This window comes from Electrona antarctica (genome assembly GCF_951216825.1).
Source record: "Electrona antarctica genome assembly, chromosome: 6".
Taxonomy (NCBI): Eukaryota; Metazoa; Chordata; class Actinopteri; order Myctophiformes; family Myctophidae; genus Electrona; species Electrona antarctica.
This window is the reverse complement of record NC_136811.1, coordinates 44034597-44055957: the sequence shown is the minus strand read 5'-3', so window position 1 is coordinate 44055957 and position 21361 is coordinate 44034597. Positions and strand designations below refer to the sequence as shown.

The 21361-nt window shown below is 47.7% G+C and overlaps 1 protein-coding gene across 2 annotated transcripts in view; it reads left to right on the top strand.

The window, feature by feature from the left end:
* The window catches only part of rspo2 (R-spondin 2), a gene marked incomplete at its 3' end in the record, with an annotated part of 65952 nt that overhangs the window by 27894 nt on the left and 16697 nt on the right, over positions 1-21361 (top strand). For both annotated transcript variants that reach the window (XM_079504590.1, XM_079504591.1), the window contains exons 2-4: positions 517-705; positions 11786-11929; positions 13116-13304. In XM_079504590.1, coding sequence (XP_079360716.1) covers positions 517-705; positions 11786-11929; positions 13116-13304 — 522 coding nt within the window. The remainder of the gene's footprint in view (positions 1-516; positions 706-11785; positions 11930-13115; positions 13305-21361) is intronic.

Below are 21361 nucleotides of genomic sequence, written 5' to 3'. Positions count from 1 at the left end.
GGTGCTATTCAAGGAACTCGCTTTAGGCCAACAACACAAAAAAAGAAAGAATCAAATTCACCATTTGTATTACGTGTTTGTGCACTCTATCCAATCTATGTGGTTTTGTCTACAGTACCAGTTAGATATGGCTGTCATTGATCAAACTTGCACATTGTCAGTGGAATATTGGTGACACACGGAGGAACGTCACATCCATGACAATACCTGCAGGGAGTCTCAGCGCTGAATGGAGATTTCGTTAGCGCCCACACAGAACTCTGAGGAAACACCACAGTCTGGGTATTTGTTCTCCAAGTGCGCCCTCAAACTAGTGGCCTCAGAACTCTAGTAACACTCAAGTGTAGCTCAGTGTATATCATTTAACATGGCAGCGGATTTTGCATTTTATTACAGCCCACTAATAATTTTTCCTGTTTTCTCCTCTCTCTATGTGTGTGTGTGTGTGTGTGTGTGTGTGTGTGTGTGTGTGTGTGTGTGTGTGTGTGTGTGCGTGCGCGTGCGCGTGTCCTGCAGCTAGTTATGGTGCGTACCCCATGTGTAAGGGCTGTTCGGTGTGCTCCAGGGACAACGGCTGTGTAAACTGCCAGCCCAAGCTCTTCCTGTTCCTGCGGAGGGAGAGGATGAGGCAGTACGGCGAGTGTCTCCACGACTGCCCGTCAGGATACTACGGCATGCGCAGCCCCGACATCAACATGTGCTCCAGTAAGTCTCCCCTTCACGCCAGCTCCGTCGCCCTTGAACCCAACCGCTGTCGTCGCCCCCCTCCCCCAACCCCCCCCCCCCCCCCCCCTCGACCCTCCACCCGACCCTCCACCCGACCCCCACCCTCTGTCTTCCTACACCACCCCGAACCCCCCTCCCCCTCCCCTCCCCCCACACCGCCCCAGTCCCTAGCCTCCTCAACTTCCCCTCTCCCACATCACATGATTTATTGTCTCGTCACATGCTCCTTATCCAGAGGAGATACACATGCCTCAGATTTTTAACGGCTGATCCATTCACACATGAAGCCAGTTCTTAAAAGTGTCTCCTTCCAAGGGGTTAACTCTGGCTCCAAGCAGGGATCAGTCAGGGGCTGCTATCCATCCATTTTCTAATGGCTAATTCAGGACCGTCGACCAAACGCCCTGAAGCCATGCCATACTCTGTAATCTCAAGGCAAATCTGATCAAAGATTAGCATCAGGCCATTAAACTAAATGGTTCATCAAGTGACCACAGCAGGGACTGATGCTGTCGATCCAGGGTTCACCAGGCGGTTTAATTTCTTGGCTTTTGTTTTTTGAAGTGGGGTTGGTCACCTGCCTGGAGTAGCATGATTGACAGCGGCTAGTGTAATTGACCGACTCTACTGACAGATTTAAGCGTTTGGCTGCTGACACGACTGCCTGACCAGCATTGCTATTCCGTTCTGACACAATGAATAGAATAGATTCATGGGCTGTCTTGGTCAGTGTGTTTTCAACAAACATTTCAACATTTTCATGGAAAAGCTTGTTTTGGTTTCATAACGTGAAACAGACCACACCTCCGGTCACACACTGAATTCGTGTTTTCCGTTTTGAAGCGAGAATAAAAAAGAAAAAGAACCAAGTGTTTTCCTCACTCTCGTTGAAGAATAACACCCAAAATCCAATTAATGATACGTTTCGCCTCGTCTCTTTATCCTGCGCCCCAATCTCATAACCTTATTTTAACACCGGGTTCGAGCCTGAGACAGACAGCCTTTATAGGTTTACATGGAGCCTGAGGTGTTGGCTGAGTGTTTCATGTGAAAACAGAGAGGAACTTGAACCCATTGGGTTCCGTGAGCCAAGCTCCTGACAGACACGCTGAAATGAGGCCCCAGAGGAGAGTGTCAGGACCTTTAGGCCCAATAATCCAGGCACGCAGCAACCAAAGGAAAGAAATAAGTTATGTTCTGCTTACCCAATCACTGCCTGGTCTCCATGCACATATACATCTACTTGGCTCCAGTCAAATATGGCAAGTAGATACCAAGAGAACACACCCTCTTGTAGTAAGCTGCTGGTATCAATTGGATGCCCCCTTCCAAACACATACTTCCTCTGTGTGCTTGTATACACAATTACACGTTCATGTCCACTCCCCACAATAAAGTCAAAGACACGCGGGCCTGAAGTAATTTCACCCTATCTTTGTAAGTCAGGGAAAATTGAAGGAGAAAGACGTCTTGTTTGCTGTCTTTTTTTAAAACATTTTTTACCATTCCCCCCACCGCCTCACCCGCTGACTCCCTATGCTGCACACTTTTTGAGTTTAACTACTACTGATGTGTGGCAAGTTAATCTGAATCCCTCTCCGAGCAAACTGCCCCCAGAACAAAATCTTGCATTGTCACGGAGCATCAGATCTCCGAGAGAGGCTCACTTTGATGTGATCGCCATTTCAGTCATGACTCTCTAATCCAGCTTCCCATTTGACCTTCCTTCTTATAGTTAGGATCTATGTGTCACTTTCACTGAACAGCTCGTGTCTGTCCCCCTGTAACGGCTTGTTCTTTCAGGTTGCCTCAAAAGCTAATGGTCGGGGCAGTGAGAATTTCAATTGTTTGGCTGGAGGCTCAAAGGCACACCGGCCAGCGGAGGCTCAAAGGCACACTGGCCAGAGGAGGCCAGAGAGGAGGCCAGAGCTCCTGTTTTCCACAACAGGCCTGGCTGGAACGTGCCATTATGTCTCTTGTTATCATGAGCTTTAAAAACAGACTCTGAAATCACTTAGGGAGACAGCTGCTTATTATTACACCAGAGTTTGTCTGTGTGATCTTATCTCATTCAAGAATGTTTTGTGGACTCCCTGGGTAAGGAAAACCAGAGCCGGGCAAACGAGGGACTTTTGCGTATACACTCAGTCAACCACTCTCACAATAGAATCTCAGGACATGTTCCACGCTCTCTAAAAATGACCAACGCCCCATGTGACACGAAGACATGAACACACTTTAACCCATTTAGGCCTGACGTCGAAATTTAAAAAATGTCTTCAAAATCCTGACAGTTTTCAGAAACATCATATGTTTCTGTATCAGTGGTGCTCAATATTTCATGTCAAGGACCCCAAAAATTATATGTAATAGGCCTACGCCCCCATCTGAAAATATGTTATTCCAGGGATCTCCCCAGAAGCAAAGATTTGAGTTAAAATGTTCACTCTGTAATATTCAAAGATTTGAGGCACAGGCAAAGTATAACAATGCTTTAAAACACCAAAAGGGGTTCCCGCCCAAAATGGGTCAACCCATGTGCTGGTGCAACACTGACCAAGTTAACCACTTTCGACCTGGCATTCCTATTTTCAGCATTGCATTAAATGTAAAAATGATCAAAACATGAAAGGTTTTTGTCACATGGCGACACATTATGAGCTTGTAGATTGTCCCTTTCCTTTTTTCGTCATACAATGAAGTATATAGAGGTTGAGCCAAAGATAGACAATGTCGAGTTGGGATCGGTTTTGAATAGAAATCATGCAGTTATGAAATGTTTTCCATGAGCACTCTACAGTCACAAAACTCTTCACATACAGAATATGTCACACATTCAAATGGGGACCATTGTCACAGGGTCCATTTAGTTAAAATTATACTGTTTGATGTTCAGGAACTGTGTAGTTTTAAACGCACGCACGCACGCACGCACGCACGCACGCACGCACGCACGCACGCACGCACGCACGCACGCACGCACGCACGCACGCACAAAAACACACAAAAAACATACAAAAAACACGTACGCTCGCACGCACGCGTGCACACACGCACGCACGCACGCACACACACACACACACACACACACACACACACACACACACACACACACACACACACACACACACACACACACACACACACACACACACACACACACACACACACACACACACACACACGTACTCATAATATAAAGGGCTCTCTTATATCCCTAGATTCCCTACCCTCATGTGTCCATTTCTTGTCTGAGCCTCCTTTCAGCGGCTCAGGGGTGGTATGATATGAGCCATAGCTCCAGCTGTGTCCATGGAGGATCTTATCAGGCCCCTAGAGCACGACCTTTCATCAGCATCTGTGGGTGTCGTCAACCAACCCACTGCTCCACTCGGAGGATTCGTAACGGCTGTATGTGAGTTCACGTTCAGCCAAATCTGTCTGAATGTGGCACCGTTGCGCTCTGTCTCGCTTTCTCTACAGCAGTGGTTCCCAAAGTGGGGTCCGGGGACCCCCAGGGGTCCCTGAGGGAGTTCCAGGGGGTCCCCTGCAGCTAAATGATAGTTTGGAACCAAATGGACCCTGATGGGTCCATTTGGTTCCATTTTGTACACGCTCAGAGTTAAATTAACATTGATTTTACAATATAAATTGAGGGTTCCAGAGATAGAAAACTGGGGGTTCTTGAAATTAAATGGGTTGAGAATCACTGTTAGAGCCGTAAAAACCTTCTCTTATGGTGGTCCCTGGCATATCTTTTTAAATGGGGGATGATGATTCGCTCAGCGCGGAGCTGCAAAATGACACTAGCGATTTTTATCATCTTAATAAATAAGCATAAACAAACTGCATCACAAGAACAAAAATATTTGTTGAGAAATATATATTTTATATTTACAGATGAACAACTAAAGAGAGAAAAACATGTAGCGGTAGGTCTATTTCCTGGTGCTTTGGTCTGATGTATGGAGAGATAGAGGTTTCCCCCTTTTAACCCAGGGGGAGAAATGTGAAATACAACTATCTAAAGATTATTTTGAAAAGATGTAAACATAGATTTTTGGTATGATACATTTTAGCCCTATATGGCTACTTGATACCTCGTATATTAAAATTGGCTTAAGGGAGGACCGGTCGACCGGTGGCACGTGGGCATCGTCACGGTAATGTCACTATGACTCAGACATGACCATATAAGGACTTAATGCAGCTACAGTACAACCAAATATGGAGTGTGTTGTCTAACCTCAATGTCTCGTCATAGCAAGAGGCGCAAACAAATCAGTCAGCTCCATATATGGGGACAAAAAGGCCCAAGCTCATATTTGGGAATAAATCTGATGACATCAGCGATCTCCATAAAAGGGACAAGCCCGAACTCTAGATATGAGGGCCGTGTAGCGGCCCTAACCTCTACTACTTGTAGATTTCCACTAGCTCTGAACGTTTCATTGAAATTTGTCGAAAATCTTTGACCATTTTTCAACATTTCCGCCTAATAGAGACATGCCCAAAATAGAGACGTCAGGTTGTAAGTGGTTATGGCCCCGGGCAATGGAGCTGTTCTTGGACCAGGCTTCTAATCAAAGCCAATCACACGCACGCACGCACGCACGCACGCACGCACGCACGCACGCACGCACGCACGCACGCACGCACGCACGCACGCACGCACGCACGCACGCACACACACACACACACACACACACACACACACACACACACACACACACACACACACACTCACACACACGTCCCACTTACATAGTTACCCCTAGCCCCCTGCAGCATGCATTAAAGCCTTAAGCTCTGTTCCCTAGCAGTCAGCATGGAAAGCCAGTCTATCATGATTGCCAATATCCTGGATGGATGTGTGGTTCAAATATCACAACTCATCCAGTGCCCAGTACGATGTGCCACTGGAGGCTTTCTTTCTTTTTTTTTTTACAATCCCAGTTGCAATTTCTGTTTTATTTCCTTCCTATCCTAGTGTTGAGACAGTGCTAAATACCGCCTTGTCATATTTGATTAAGGCTGGAGGTTTATGGACAGATCGGTTATACTTTTCCTTAATGTCGTTCATTGCTTTTTGAGTATTGTTGCTTTTTTGGGGGTTAGGGTTTCATGATTTAAAATAGAAATATTGTACTTTTGATTCCAGTGTATTTTTAGAAAGGGACTCTTGGTACTCAAATGATATTATGAAGTAACAACTAAAGCTCTATTTCGAGTAGTCTATAGTGAAAATAGCCGATCTATATTATCACACCGCGTAACACTGCAAGTTGATTTCAAATAACAATCCATTGATATTAAAAAGAAAGATGTAGTTTGTAAGTTCAGTTGTACTTTTGAATGATCATTTTCTTTTTTCTGTTGATAGTTTTAAATTATTACTTCTGAGAGCTCCGGGAAATACACCATACTGAGCTTGGTTGTTATCACTGGCAAACTGGCAACCTTTCTTTCTCTCTCTCCCTCTTTCTCCAGCTACAGTACCTCTCTCTCCTTCTTTCTCTCTCTCTCGAGTCTCGCTGTATATAATTCTGTGGGTATTTCCATTGCACAACTAACCAGTGAAAAAGACCAGTTGCTTTTGGCCTTTGAGCTTTACCAAGGGACATTTAATCATCACAGCTTTACTAACCACACTTTCAGATTTGCCAGACAATGCAATAGACACACCAACGCCTCACTAGTCTGCTCCCAGGACACTACAGCCAGACATGGAGCTCAATAGACACACCAACGCCTCACTAGTCTGCTCCCAGGACACTACAACCAGACATGGAGCTCAATAGACACACCAACGCCTCACTAGTCTGCTCCCAGGACACTACAACCAGACATGGAGCTCAATAGACACACCAACGCCTCACTAGTCTGCTCCCAGGACACTACAGCCAGACATGGAGCTCAATAGACACACCAACGCCTCACTAGTCTGCTCCCAGGACACTACAACCAGACATGGAGCTCAATAGACACACCAACGCCTCACTAGTCTGCTCCCAGGACACTACAACCAGACATGGAGCTCAATAGACACACCAACGCCTCACTAGTCTGCTCCCAGGACACTACAGCCAGACATGGAGCTCAATAGACACACCAACGCCTCACTAGTCTGCTCCCAGGACACTACAACCAGACATGGAGCTCAATAGGGCTTTTTCTCCAAACAGTGTGTAATTTTGCATAGTTTGAGTGAATCTGAAGTCCGAGGCTGTCTGTGTGTGTATGCATCCGTGCAACGTGCGTGCGTGCATACATGCGTGCCGTGTGTGTGTGTGTGTGTGTGTGTGTGTGTGTGTGTGTGTGTGTGTGTGTGTGTGTGTGTGTGTGTGTGTGCGTGTGCGTGTGCGTGTGCGTGTGCGTGCGTATGCGCATGCGTGTGCGCGTACGCATGTGCGTGCATGCGTGGGTGCGCCGCGTGCATGTGCTGGAACTGGTGAGGCAGAATCAGGGTCAGATTCTTGATATCCTGTCTTCTCGGTTCCTTGGTGTGGAGAGGATCGCTGACACGCGTGTCGTCTCCGCTCTGCATACGACGACATCCTGACTGACAGGAACGGCACCTCTGCTGCACCCGACTCAGTGTCGGCGCGCGGGACGAGCGCCCAAGTGGAAAGGAACGGAACGGAACGGAATGGAGGAGGGAGCGCAGTCGGGTGCCCATGCAGGGAGACATGGCAGCCCCGTGGCCTTTGCCCCGCGAACCCCTTCTGCCATCCGCAGTTCCACACGACACGGCTGGGTGGCAGCGACCACGCCAAAGCTTCCGTGTCGGGCCAAAACCTGTGGCCTAGAGAGTAGGTTGTTCAGCTCGGCTCCACTCACTGCAGCTTGGAGAGGAACCTGTGGCCTAGAGAGTAGGTTGTTCAGCTCGGCTCCACTCACTGCAGCTTGGAGAGGAAAGGATGGAAAAAACGGGGGCTTGTTTTCCCATCTCGTCGTGCCAGGCCTTTCTTTTTTCTTTTTTCTTTTTTCTTTTTTTTTGCAGCGCGGACACTCCCGCTGTGCGACATCAGGTCTGGTTAGCATTCTGCAGCAAAAAGAGGCTCTGTTCGCGGGCCGACGCGCAGTTTGACAACCTGCCACCGGCCCCAGATAACATGAAAGACCCATTCCGGGACACGCATTCGTTTTCATCAGTCTTTGGGAACGGTGATTTAGCATCTCTTTCGCAATGAATATTCACGCAAATATATCAAGTGATTACATATGGCACTGTCACTCCGCTGAGGCGCAGCGTGTGACTGAATCTGACAGGAAGCTTTGAATGTCCATGATACAAAAAAACAAAAAGAAACGGGTTGGTTCTCCATCCAGACCACAGCAGAGGGACCGGCTCCTGCCAAGCATGTGCGATTAGATCACGAGCGACACTCGGTGACTCATTGCTAAACTTCAGATGCACTTGACTAGGAAACCACACAATGACAAAACACATGCGTGAAAGTGGGGGGAAAAAAAGAGAAAGTGTTACAGCGATATGCTGGACGCGATGCTGATTCCATGGCTTCAGAATGGGTGACCCCAAGCCACTGTATTGGGAGGCTTTGAGATTCCTCTCGGAGCACAAACATAGATTTTCCACAATATTACTCGCGCTCCAGATCCTGGGCAGAGAGATAATGACGATAATGCGTTTAAGTCTCAGGAACATCGGTGCCTTCTGTGGGATCCGATGACCTCATTATTTCTCATTAGTCTCCCAGGGGCACCTCGTTGACGACTTTTAAGGTGGTCCAGAGGTTAATCTCATAGGGAGGATGAGCCTCCCCTCCCCCCCCCCCCCCCCCCCCCCCCCCCCCCCCCCCCATATCTGTGTGTGGAGCCTCTGGCCGCCGGACAAGCTCCCTGCCCGCTTGCTGACTCAGCCAGCCGGGCTATAGCTGGTTATTGGAGTGTCCAGATCCCACAACGTCCAACCTGCCCCCTCACAGATAGCGGCCATGCGGCCCTATAGATAGCATGCGGCCTGATAATCTGACTGACAGGGATGGATGTCTGTCATGAAGTTCCCTTCTGACCCACCTCTCTCTCGCTCTGATGCCCTTTGACCTTGAAGGCCTTACCACCCAAGATTCCAACTCCTATGCAGTTTAACCACATGAACCTATTTTGAGTGACGCATCCCTATTCTGGGCGTATCACAATAGAAATGAACATGTTGGAAAAAGGAAACATGTTGTGACAATCTATAAGCTCACAACCCGTCGCTTTTGCGATGCACCGTGAGCTTGTAGATCGGCAATGTCTTTGCTATTTGATGTAAAAAGGAAGTATAAAGGGTATACGTGGTTAACTGACTTGTCATCTGAGTCATCAGATGTGGTGTTAGCGACTTATGGTATGATGTTGTGGCACTTCTTGTAAAATGAGTCGTCCTTTCACCATCCTAGTGTGTCAAGTATTGACATCAAAAAGTTGCAATCAGAATAGTGTAAGCTGAACACGAGCAGCGCTGCAAGGATATTTAGCACATCTGGGCTGTTCCTATTTGTTGTCAATATCTTAAGGTTGCACAACAAGCCAATGCTTGAGAGTGCTGCCAGATGTTCTAGCCCCCCACCCTCTCTTCTCCTTTTTTTCCCCTTTTATTTTTTGTTCGTGAGCTAAAAGTCACTCAGGTGATGACAGGCCTGGGAAGTGTGAGGGGCAGAAGAGAGCTTTGTGCTTTCCAATTAGCTCTGTGATTTATTAGCGAGCTCTCTGTCTCGGTGCTTGACACATCTCGAAACCGAGCCCTGCGGAGATCCAGTTTCACGTCAGGGCACAAAGGGGGTGGAAGGCAGCGTTTGTACAGGGGAGGCAAAGCGCATCCTGCCTTTGTGTGGCCTTACCTCCCCTAATCTTACACATTCCACGCTAAGATCTCTATACAGCGCCATGTAACCCTACCAGCAAACCATGTTTATCAAACACAAGATAAGTGTGTGAGATATGATGGAGCAGAGTATAGAATTAGTGTGTCAAGGAGATGGCGTGAGTGTCTACACAGTATGTTGAATGCAGTTAGTTTTCTATCCGCTTATTACAGTGGAATTGATTTATTTCTGTTCTACCTCATTAACATTAATAATCCTTAATTAGGAGTTTGAATACTTAGGGTTTCATCTTTGGTACATGTACCTGTCTACAAGAGCCAAATAGCTGGACATGAACAGTGAAATAGTAAAATCAGATTAGTGGGCTCTGTGAGTATGCATGTGAGTGCATGTGCATGTGCGTGTGTGTGTGTGTGTGTGTGTGTGTGTGTGTGTGTGTGTGTGTGTGTGTGTGTGTGTGTGTGTGTGTGTGTGTGTGTGTGTGTGTGTGTGTGTGTGTGTATCCGTGGTGGGTTTGTTTAGACTGGTCGGGAGCAGCGTGAGACCAGAGTGAGTGGGCAGAGGCCATACTTTAGGGTTCAAAGTGATGTGGGGAAGGACCCCCTCGTTTTGGAGGAATGTGGAGGAGGAGGCCTGATGGTTAGCTGGAGATGGTGTAATTAAGGGGCGTGATTGTGAGAACGTTCCCTTCCCTGCACTGCACAATTCTCAGTGTTAATTTAACTTCGAAAAGCGTGCAAATGGAACCAAATCGACCCATAATAATGGTCCATTTGGTATACCATTTGATTTGACTGTGCAGGCCCTGCAACGTTCATAGATAAAAAGGGCATCCCTCTGCCTCTGTTTCTGTCACTTGTGGTAAATCACTGTGAAGTTTGTTGCGCGTGCGGCGCGGCACGCGCACACTTATGCGCGGTTAGGCTCCCCTGTTCAAAGACACAGTCGCAGGGCCGGCTGCCGCCCTACCTGGGAAGCCCTAGTATAGGGCTGAGGGAGATGGCGGTTGTCGGTTATAGATTGTGGTTACCCAACACTGGAAGCCTATTGGGCAATCAGTGTCGCTAACAGCTTCTAAAGAGCGTCATAAATCAGACAGCTCTGGGAGGCTCCTTTTAATCATTCGGGCCAGAGCGTCGCCCCGTTGGTGTGGCTCGTGTAATTTAGTCCCTGCCTTGACGTGCTATTTGCAGAGTTACAGCTTGATGACACATCAGGCTTGCCCCGCAGCGGGCCGCTGTGTGTCATGCGCACTCGCAGGGTGTGGCGTGGGAGTGATAACGCTCGAAGAGCATTGGCGATCTGCAAGCTCACGGCGCGTCGCGGATGCAACACGTTGTGAGCTTGTAGATCTGCTGTTTCTGGCGTGTGTGACACTGTCGTATATGACAGAACATAAATCAGGCTTAAGTGTGCTGTGGCGTTCCTCAATAAATGCATCAGTATCTGTTTGGCAGAGGAGTACATTCGGGAGTGTGTTTTTCCTCTCCCAACACCCTGTCTGCCCCACCTTTTCCGATTTCAAATCGGGGTCAAAATGATTCTGTCTATGCTCAAAGTTTTTGTGCACTCGCCAACTTGGATCGATTAGCAGAATGTCATCGCAAAGGACGCCAAAGTTCAGAGATGAACAGGGATTAATATGAAAGCACAATGCAATCGATGCATTTTTGTAAAGGTTGCAATGGGACCGATTCTTAGCAGTCACGGAAAACCATGTGTAAAATATAAAACGAACATGTGAACTCATGGTGCTGTAGAGGATGTGTAGACTGTTGAATGTCAGAAGAATTTGTTTTCCGGCCCGCGTTGAAAGGGGTCAGCGTGAGGTAATCCTTCACCAACCAACCCTCTGTTGTAATTTCACACTGTTCATCGGTTCCCTCTGAACATGTACAAGACTCACACACACACAAAAAAAAGAGAATGTCTGTCAGGCAAAACAAGTTTGCTGAAATGCTGTGGAGCCCGGAGAGACATGATTCACAGGGCATCAATGACTCTTTCTGTTTTTTTGGGGGTTGGGGGGGAGGGGGGTGTATAATCCTTTCAAGAACCCCTTCCCCAAACCTCTTAGCTCTCGATCAACTCCAGATGAGACGGGTGTACTGTATGTATATTGTGCTGGATCTTGAACACTGATCATCCCCTCCTCTCTCTCTCTCTCTCTCTCTCTCTCTCTCTCTCTCTCTCTCTCTCTCTCTCTCTCTCTCTCTCTCCCCTAGGATGCAGGATAGAGAACTGCGAGTCCTGCTTCAGTAAAGATTTTTGCACCAAGTGCAAGTCAGGTTTTTACCTGCACAAAGGGCGCTGTTTTGACAAGTGCCCCGAGGGCTTCGCCCCGCTAGAAGAAACTATGGAGTGTGGAGGTAGGTGCAATGATGCAGACGTATCGAAATCAGGAGATAAACTGAAAACTTTGTCAGCTTATAGAATCTTAGAAGTGATATTCAGCCAGTCATGCCATTTTACCTTTCTACATAATTCAGTGCACAACTAAATCGTAAATTGGTAGTACGTTATGTTTATACAATACTAGCTCCTCTGCAGGGATTGGAGGTGGTCTCACACTAAAACCTAGACCCTGGTGCTGGCTAGGACTAGGGGTGGGACGATACGGGTACCTCATGATACGATATCTGGGGCGATATTAGGCCCTCGATAACGATAATGTCACGATATTCCACATATTGCGATTTTGCGATATACAATATATTGTAAGAGATTTAATCAATGATATAGCACGATATCTGTAACTGAAAAAGCTAAAATCCGGAATTATGTATTTATTCTAAAGTCTTACAAGATTATTTGTGTCACAAACTGGCCAATAAATTAATCTTGCCTCCTCCAAACAGTAAAACACTGACTGTAACTTTGCAACTTGTCCACAACTTGTCTGTGCACAACAATTTGTGCACTAACTAATCAATCCATGACTAAAATATGTAGTGAAAATGTAATTGACAAGAAACAAAGGTTCAGGTTTTCATCACCAACTTGTTTTATGTATTGTAAAGTTGAGCCCATTTTATTTCATCAACAATATATCACGATATCTGTAACAGTGTATTGATTAATTATCACGGGAGGAAGTATCGCGATATATCACAATATCGATATATTGGCACACCGTCCCCTAGCTAGGACGCCTACCGGTTGACCGGTAGGCTTCCAACTACTGACTGAAGCACATTATATCCCCTGGAAAATGGGGCATAGCTTTAGTGGTAAAAATGTCTTCTCTCATGCAGGAGACCCTCGTTCAAATCCCAGGTTTAGGACATGAACGTTATGGATTGCAGCTTTAAACGAGAGTGTTAAAAAGTGTGTCGGCCTTGTTGTTTCTCCTCCCCGAAGAAACACAGACCTCACACATCCTATAGCTCTTTTCACACTGCAGTAAAGCTCAACCTAGGGTCTCCGGGTCACCCACCCCCCTATCCCCAGGTGGCTGCTCTGCTGCAGTGTTCATGACGCCTCTTCTCCCTCTCTCTCTCTCTCTCTCTCTCTCTCTCTCTCTCTCTCTCTCTCTCTCTCCCCCCATCGCCACAGAGGGCTGTGAGGTGGGCCAGTGGAGCGAGTGGGGCACCTGCACCAGGAGGAACAAAACGTGTGGCTTCAAGTGGGGTCTGGAGACCCGGACGCGGCACATCGTAAAGAAGCCCCCCAAGGACACGATACCCTGTCCCACCATCGCCGAGTCCCGGAGGTGCAAAATGGCCATGAGGCACTGCAGGAGAGGTAAGATGAAAAAGAAGTCTGCAATTTTTCGAGTAGTGTTTTTCGATTAGTGTATGTTCTTCGTCCTACAGAAACATTAAATTCCCATTGACAATGAATGGAGAATTTTACGTCATAGTGTCCGAGCAAATAGGCATAGTGTCTATTTGCGTCATGAAGATGTACGATGATAAGAGCGCCCCTCACTTCACGCGGGAGTGATCTTTATACATGCATCCACACATACATTCTCTTAGCAACCAGTCCCTTAGCTGAGTGGATAGAGAGAGGCTGTCTGGGAATCAAGAACCATTTTGCTCATTATATGCTGGGTCAAACTGTGAAAGCAATTTCCCGATGGGAGTAAGTATGCCAACCACCTCTACTCTTAGTAACGCACCTGCCCCATGTCAGACATGGAGCTCCTCTCCCCTAGCCCACACAGACCCATACCGTACGGCGTACGTGCCCCTTAAACACAAGCCCGCCACTTTTATCCATCAGACCGCTCTCCAGGGGCACAGTGGCGTTTTCATGGATGAAATATAGCAGTGTTTTTCCATGGCGGGTGTTTTTCAAGCCACGGTTTTCCCGGGGTATATTTTTCTATCTCCTCTCCTCACCTCACCTCAGTGGAATTCTTCACCGTACGAACTGCAGGTTTCCTCAATGGTCGCCTCTGTTTCCTCCCGTCAATTTGAAAGTTATTTGCGGTACGCGCAGCATGTATGTCGGCCGTTAAGCGAGACGTCCCGAATCTGGAAATATTTTTTGTGTAAATACAGCTAGAGAAATATTTTTTCATAAGGCAATCCATTTCTCCTCTGATGATCCAAACACACCATTTAGGGGTGATGGCTTCGTTCCGTAGTGCCTTTTGACATGCCGTCCTTTTCCTTGAACACTCTTTTTACTCCCCTCATAAACTTTGGATTAGCAAAAAAAGCCCACTGTTTGAAATATTTTAATTTGCCAAATGAGGAAGCAATTACACTGGCAGATGTCCTTCGACCTCTCTGGAAAAAAGAAGAGGCTCGAAAAGACCTTTGAAAGAGCAACAACATTGTTTTACAGAAGGAGGGAAAATTTTCAAACCTCGAGGATTTTCCTCCATTTTCTTGGCCATGCGTGTTGAATCAGAGTGTCATTTAGTGAGGTGGTGAGAGAGTAAATAAACTTGAAATAAGCCATGATAGCGTCTCATGTTTCAGCAGTACACTGACAGTCAGCGAGGCAGTGCACTCCTGGTTGGAAACTGTGATTCTATGGCACATTCAGCCCCTAAAACCCCTGTCCTGTTCCCTTGTCAGGGAGGCCTTACCCCCTCCCTCCTCTCAACACCCCTCCTTCCCGAATTTGATGTGCCTGCTTGACCTTTTCCATGAAATTTTACGGTCGTCTTTAATTAAAATCTGGCGTTGTTTCGCATGGTTACTGGCACCAATTATCTCCAGCATGAGGTCAGTCATGGGGAATTATTGTGAAGTCTTAATTGAATGCATAGCAGAGCCGCTCTTCCGCCAGCCTTTAGAAACCGACTGTGGACTCCCCGTGTCCACACCTTGCTTATAGCTTCTGGTGCAGTTGTTATTGTAAAGCTCTTAGTCCAGTCTCGCCATGGTTCCCAGTCCAAATGGCTGCCTTATATAGTGTCTTTGTGGAAGACCGGCGGTCTCAGCTGTAAAAGCTGTGTGTAAAGTGTCGGTGTGCATGCGAGCGAGCCCCTCCATGCTTAGGGCTCTCAAAGGCTTATGAAGTGCAGTGGTGGCCTATTTAATAAACTTAGGTTTTATACTTAAGCAAGCACTGTAAACTCCCCGTGCTGCTCAATCCAGCTGCAAAAAAAAAAAAAGGAAAACTGCCCGGCGAAGGGCTGTGAAATGCTACACTCGTCCATGTCAAGCTGTTTAAATAAATACAATGTAAAAATGTAAGCCATTTAAATTGAGCAGAATAAGGGGGCCAAGAAACCAAGAAGAAACACTCCATAGATCCAGTGCAGCTATAGTCGCATGGGAGTCAGGCTGACTGACATTGTAAAATAATCACTTCCCGCGAGTGATAACAAAGCAATCCAATGAGAGGACAAGCTGCCTTTTTTGGAATGCAGGTGACCAGGAAGTGGTGAAAAGCCTGCGGATGAAAATCAAGAGGTTCATGGAAGGGCCTCATTATGGCGGGGTTCATCGTGAAATACCTCGCTGGATGGCCTTTTAAATTACTACAGATTATTCCTGGGATCTTTGCAAGCCAGTGGCCCCAGCGCTATCTAATATAGACGGCTTTGAAACTTTAATAGAATACATTTTTAGGAGACAAATAGGATTATCATTAGTCCTAAAAACACAAGGTATGTTTTTTATTAAAGTAAATGTGATAGGAATAAATTGAATATTTTTTTTCCAAGGAATGCGTGTTTTTGAATCTAACATGTACCTTTGTCTGCGTCCACTGAAACGCGAGCCTTTTTCTCAAGCCATGCAGCAGATCCTGCTGGACACCAGACACCATGTATTTGGGATAAGTATTGGATTATGTAACTGCAGACCGTAAGGATTGCTATGGATTAAACGGATACAGGAAATAAGGGAAAGAAATCGGGTGAGGAAGAGGAAAAAAAAGAAAGAAAAAAAAAGAAAAAACGCCTGGTTCGTAGAGACACTATTTATGGCAATGTTTATCTAATCACCCCGGCTTGCATTTCTATGTATTTAAATGACACCAGAGGTCACGCAGAGATCCCTCCTGTCTCCCAGCTTAACCCTGACGCACACAGGGCAACGTACATGATCTTTCTCCTCCGCTGTCTGTCTGCCAAGAAGACATAATCCCCCGCGATAAAAATGTACATGAAGCGAGAGCATAAAGCCCAGATCACGTCAAGTAAAGAAAGCATGGCGTTTTTCACAGTCAACGTGAAGGACGATCGAGTCGCTTAGACCCGTGTCTGATGCGTTCAACTTGTGCAACTTGTCGATCGGCATAAACACAGCATATCCCGTTCCCACTGCTGGGATTCATTTGCTGTTCTCGGGGCCGGTGTTGACATAAGCGCCGTATTCTGATAACACACACCGCGGCTCACGGTCCTCTGGAGGGATCAGGAAGTTGGGGGGTTGGCTGTTCTGTTGCCTCCACTGTGGAGCTGGCATGGAACGCCAGGCATGTGTTGTCCCTTGGGGCAGGTAAAAATGCTGTTAAACTATAAGCTAATGGAAGAGGCTTTATTAATAGCCGCGCCAACATTATCAGCATTGACAGACTGAGGGGAGAGGAGGGGAGAGGAGAGGAGAGGAGAGGAGAGCAGAGGAGAGGAGAGGAGAGGAGAGGGAGGGGAGGGGGAGAGGAGAGGAGAGGAGAGCAGAGGAGAGGAGAGGAGAGGAGAGGAGAGGAGAGGAGGGGAGGGGAGAGGAGAGGAGAGGAGAGGAGAGGAGAGGAGAGGAGAAGGGAGAGGAGAGGAGAGGAGAGGAGAGGGAGAGGAGAGGAGAGGAGAGGAGAGGAGAGGAGAGGAGAGGAGAGGAGAGGAGAGGAGAGTGATAACACACACTATGTGTACTAGACCACCAGCTTGTTCAATATTGATGCCATTAAGCCTTTGTCCCTATGGAGACTTCCCAGCAGCCCCTGTCATCAGATTCACTGGTGTATAAACAGACATGTGACAAGTTCCTCGCTTCCCCTCCCCTCCTGCTCGCCTCCTCTCTTTCTTCTCTTCCCCTTCTATCTCTCGTTCAGTACGCTGCGCTGCTCTGCCCATCTGGCTGCTTATCTCCTATAATCTCATATTTCAAATAAAATTAGATGGAAATAAGTTATTTTCATCTCTTTCCCTCTCCGTCTTGTTTCATTACTGTCATCATCTTGCTGTCTCTTCTTCTCTTTCTCTTCTCTTCTCTTCTCTGTCTCTTCTCTTCTCTCTCTCTCTCTCTCTCTCTCTCTCTCTCTCTCTCTCTCTCTCTCTCGCTCTCTCTCTCTCTCTCTCGCTCTCTCTCTCTCTCTCTCTCTCTCTCTCCCCCTCCCCCCCCCCCTCTCGCTCTCTCTCTCTTGCTCCATGCCACCCATACTCACTCACACAAAAAATACTCTACTATAATTCTTTATTTTCTTCAAAATTGGTGGAATTGTTGCATAACAAAAGCTCACTACTCAACAAATGTTTTGCTATTCTTCATACCACGGAGTATAGGGCTTACGGGTTTAGCAACTACTTAATTAACATGGTAAAGCTCTCAAAAGTCCCACTTGATCTTATTGTAACGCCTTATTTGGGATTTAAAAGGGAGTGCAGGTCCAACACAAACACCCCGTTTGAAACTCATCGGTTAATTTAGTGCTGGCCGCAAATTGGCTTTCCCAGATTCTCATGCAGCGGAAAAGAAAATCTCTCTGTTACAACTGTGTTAAATTAACACTCCGTATTTTTGCTGTGTTGAAAGATGTAGAGAAATGTAAAAAAAAGCAAAAAGGTTGTGTGTGTGTGTGTGTGTGTGTGTGTGTGTGTGTGTGTGTGTGTGTGTGTGTGTGTGTGTGTGTGTGTGTGTGTGTGTGTGTGTGTGTGTGTGTGTGTGTGTGTGTGTGTGTGTGTGTGTGAACGAGAGTAAGGCAGAGACAAGAGGAACAGAGAGTATAATGATTATCCGTGGTCATTGGATTATGTACCTGTGCTGGGAGAGCGCGAGGCCTGCGTGGGAGTATGGATCTCCCCTGTGTGTAACCAGAGAAACCCACTCTGCTGTAGAGCTCATCTGAGGCCAAGCTCTCCGTCCCATCATCAATCTTACACTTATCCGTCTCAGCAGCACAAGCCCAGGCCTTGAGCACTTGGCTGAAGCCGCCACTAATGCCTCGTAATTACTCTGTGTGTGCGTGCGTGCGTGCGTGCGTGCGTGCGTGCGTGCGTGCGTGCGTGCGTGCGTGCGTGCGTTCGTTCGTGCGTGCGTGCGTGCGTTCGCACATACATGTGAAGAACGTGTATAGGTGGGGGGGGGGGGGGTCATTTTGCGTGTGTTTGAGTTCTGTATGTTTGTGTTTGTCCACAGCATGGCGTGTTCGCCCCTATAGTTTTGAAAAGTACGGCATACCGGTTTAAACCCAAATTCTTTGTGGCTTGGAGAGCTGACATAGACACAGCCAGCTGTTTGATGCTCTGGTGATCTGACACCTGCATGAGTGTCTGTCACGCCGAGAGGTCCAGGCTTGTGTTGTCCAGAGCCATAGAGTTTAGACAGAGTTACGACAACTCTGTTCACTTCATGGGGCTAGTCCAATGTCTTCTACATAGACTTCTGTTGGCAAATAGGGACACCGGAAGGTTACGGAATGCATTGGAGTCTATGGGCTCACACGAGTACATGAACCACGTGACCGGGCTGTTTTCTGCCCCCTCAATGTCGCAACTCTGTCTATACTCTATGGCTCTGGTGTGGTGTCTAGCCTGTGTATACCGATCCCACCAGCTATACTGCAGTCTGGAATCGGGGGGGCCTGAAATGATCCCAGATCTACCCATGCAGGATCCAACCGGGCCGGAGGATTGAGCTGACTGGAGGGGATGTGGGCCAGGTTCCGTCTGAAGCCCCGTCTGGTTCTGTGGTGAACCCACCTCCTGGTCCTCAGCGCCTGGGAGCCATCTGCTCCGACAGGCCCCTTGTTCCTGTAAAATGATGCACAGAGAATGGTGATTGCCTCAAATCCAGTCTGGAGGGAACTCAACCACTCCATCTGACACACACACACGCACGCGCACACATCGCGCGCGTGCACACACACACACACACGTGTTAGCGAACGTGTGCACACACTGTTCGTGACACCAAAAAACTTTGGGTTTGGCTCCTTTACGTGTGTGTGTGGGGGGAGGGGGGTGAGAGAGAGAGAGAGAGGGGGGGGGGGGGGGGGGGGGGGAGTGCGCAACACCAAACGTTGGTGTTTATGGCCATTGAGCCAAGAGGTTTAGGCTCTGGCATTGCTTGTTGTTCCCTTCTGAGCATCACAATTACACACTCAGCACGATCACATCTGACGCTGGCCTGTGTTTGGCTTGAAAACGCCAACTGGATGTGTTTGCATCAGACACGGCCCCGCTCTTCTTCCATCACAGCAATTCTTTTTCTTCTTCTTTCTAAGACAGTGGTTTTCAACCAGTGGTCCGTGGACCACCAGTAGTCCTTGAGGAGGTTCCAGGTGGTCCCCTGCTAAATGGATAGTTGGTTGGTAACTTTATGGTAACCAAGGGTTACCATATAGATCTTTAACTCTTGAGAGCGTAAAATGAAACCAAATGGTTTCAGTTTACGCTCTCAAGAGTTCAATTATTGTTAAACATCTCCATCAGTTAATTTAGTCTGTACAGTTAGAGAATTTAGAAGAATTGTTATTTTGATCAACGTTTGCCTGTTATCTCTACTATGGTACCACATCAATAGTAATAGGCCTACAGTGTGTATATGGAATTGTGGGCAAAGTCTTATCGAACGACAACAAAATATTCAAAGTTTTGGGCAAAATCTCATCAAATGGTGGTCCGTGGCTCAAATGCCAAATACATAATGGGCCTTGATGTGAAAAAGGTTGAAAACCACTGCTCTAAGACATGGGCATATGCTTGCAACTGGAAGATGCACCACCACCACCACCACCATGCCATATCCCTCCCTCACAGAGCACTCTCTCCTCGTCTCCGCAGACGAGCTCATGGAGAGCACGTCCTGCAGCCAAACTGTGAGCTAACACTGACTGCACTAGTGGTGCCACCGCTCTGAACACCAACCCAAAACCTCTCAGTAACAGACACTCGTAGTAGGACTGCTCTTTGATGTGAAGCTGCAGCCAGAGCCAGACAGAGTTATGACAGAGTTAAGACAGAGTTATGACATTGAGGGGGCAGAAAACAGCCCGGTCACGTGGTTCATGTAACTCGTTTGTCACTATAAAGCCCATATAGACTCCAATGCATTACGTAAACTTCCGGTTCAGGCCTTTGTCACTATTCGCCAATAGAAGTCTATGTAGAAGAGCCGCCATTGGATTGAACAGAGTTGTCGTAACTCTGTCTTACTCTATGGCTCTAGCTGCAACTATCATTATCTTCTTATTATCCAAGATTATCTTCTTAGCGATTATTATTCTGGCTTCTATCAACGAACACAAAAATATTCCATCATTTCGCCGAAATCAATTATTCCGAATAACCACGTAAATCCTATTTTAATGGCGTCGCACAAAAGTAGCTCACAAGCTTACAAAGTGTCTCTTGTTGATCAGCTATTTTAGCATTTTTTGAAAATCAATGATTTTATATAATGGAAGTGTTGGAATGGAAGTTCGGTTAATGTTACTCTTAATGTTCTCTGGCCATTCTCTGTGGACAGTGGAGGGGGGTGTGGTGGGTGGGGTGGACAGTGGAGGGGGGTGTGGTGGGTGGGGTGGATGCGTTTGGGAGCTCCTCTGTGGACAGTGGAGGGGGGTCTGGTGGATGCGTTTGGGAGCTTCTCTGTGGGCAGTGGAGGGGGGTGTGGTGGGTGGGGTGGATGCGTTTGGGAGCTCCTCTGTGGACAGTGGAGGGGGGTCTGGTGGATGCGTTTGGGAGCTTCTCTGTGGGCAGTGGAGGGGGGTGTGGTGGGTGGGGTGGATGCGTTTGGGAGCTCCTCTGTGGGCAGTGGAGGGGGGTGTGGTGGATGCGTTTGGGAGCTTCTCTGTGGACAGTGGAGGGGGGTGGGGTGGGTGGGGTGGATGCGTTGGGAGCTTCTCTGTGGACAGTGGAGGGGGGTGTGGTGGGTGGGGTGGATGCGTTTGGGAGCTTCTCTGTGGGCAGTGGAGGGGGGTGTGGTGGGTGGGGTGGATGCGTTGGGAGCTTCTCTGTGGACAGTGGAGGGGGGTGTGGTGGGTGGGGTGGATGCGTTTGGGAGCTTCTCTGTGGACAGTGGAGGGGGGTGTGGTGGGTGGGGTGGATGCGTTGGGAGCTTCTCTGTGGACAGTGGAGGGGGGTGTGGTGGGTGGGGTGGATGCGTTGGGAGCTTCTCTGTGGACAGTGGAGGGGGGTGTGGTGGGTGGGGTGGATGCGTTTGGGAGCTTCTCTG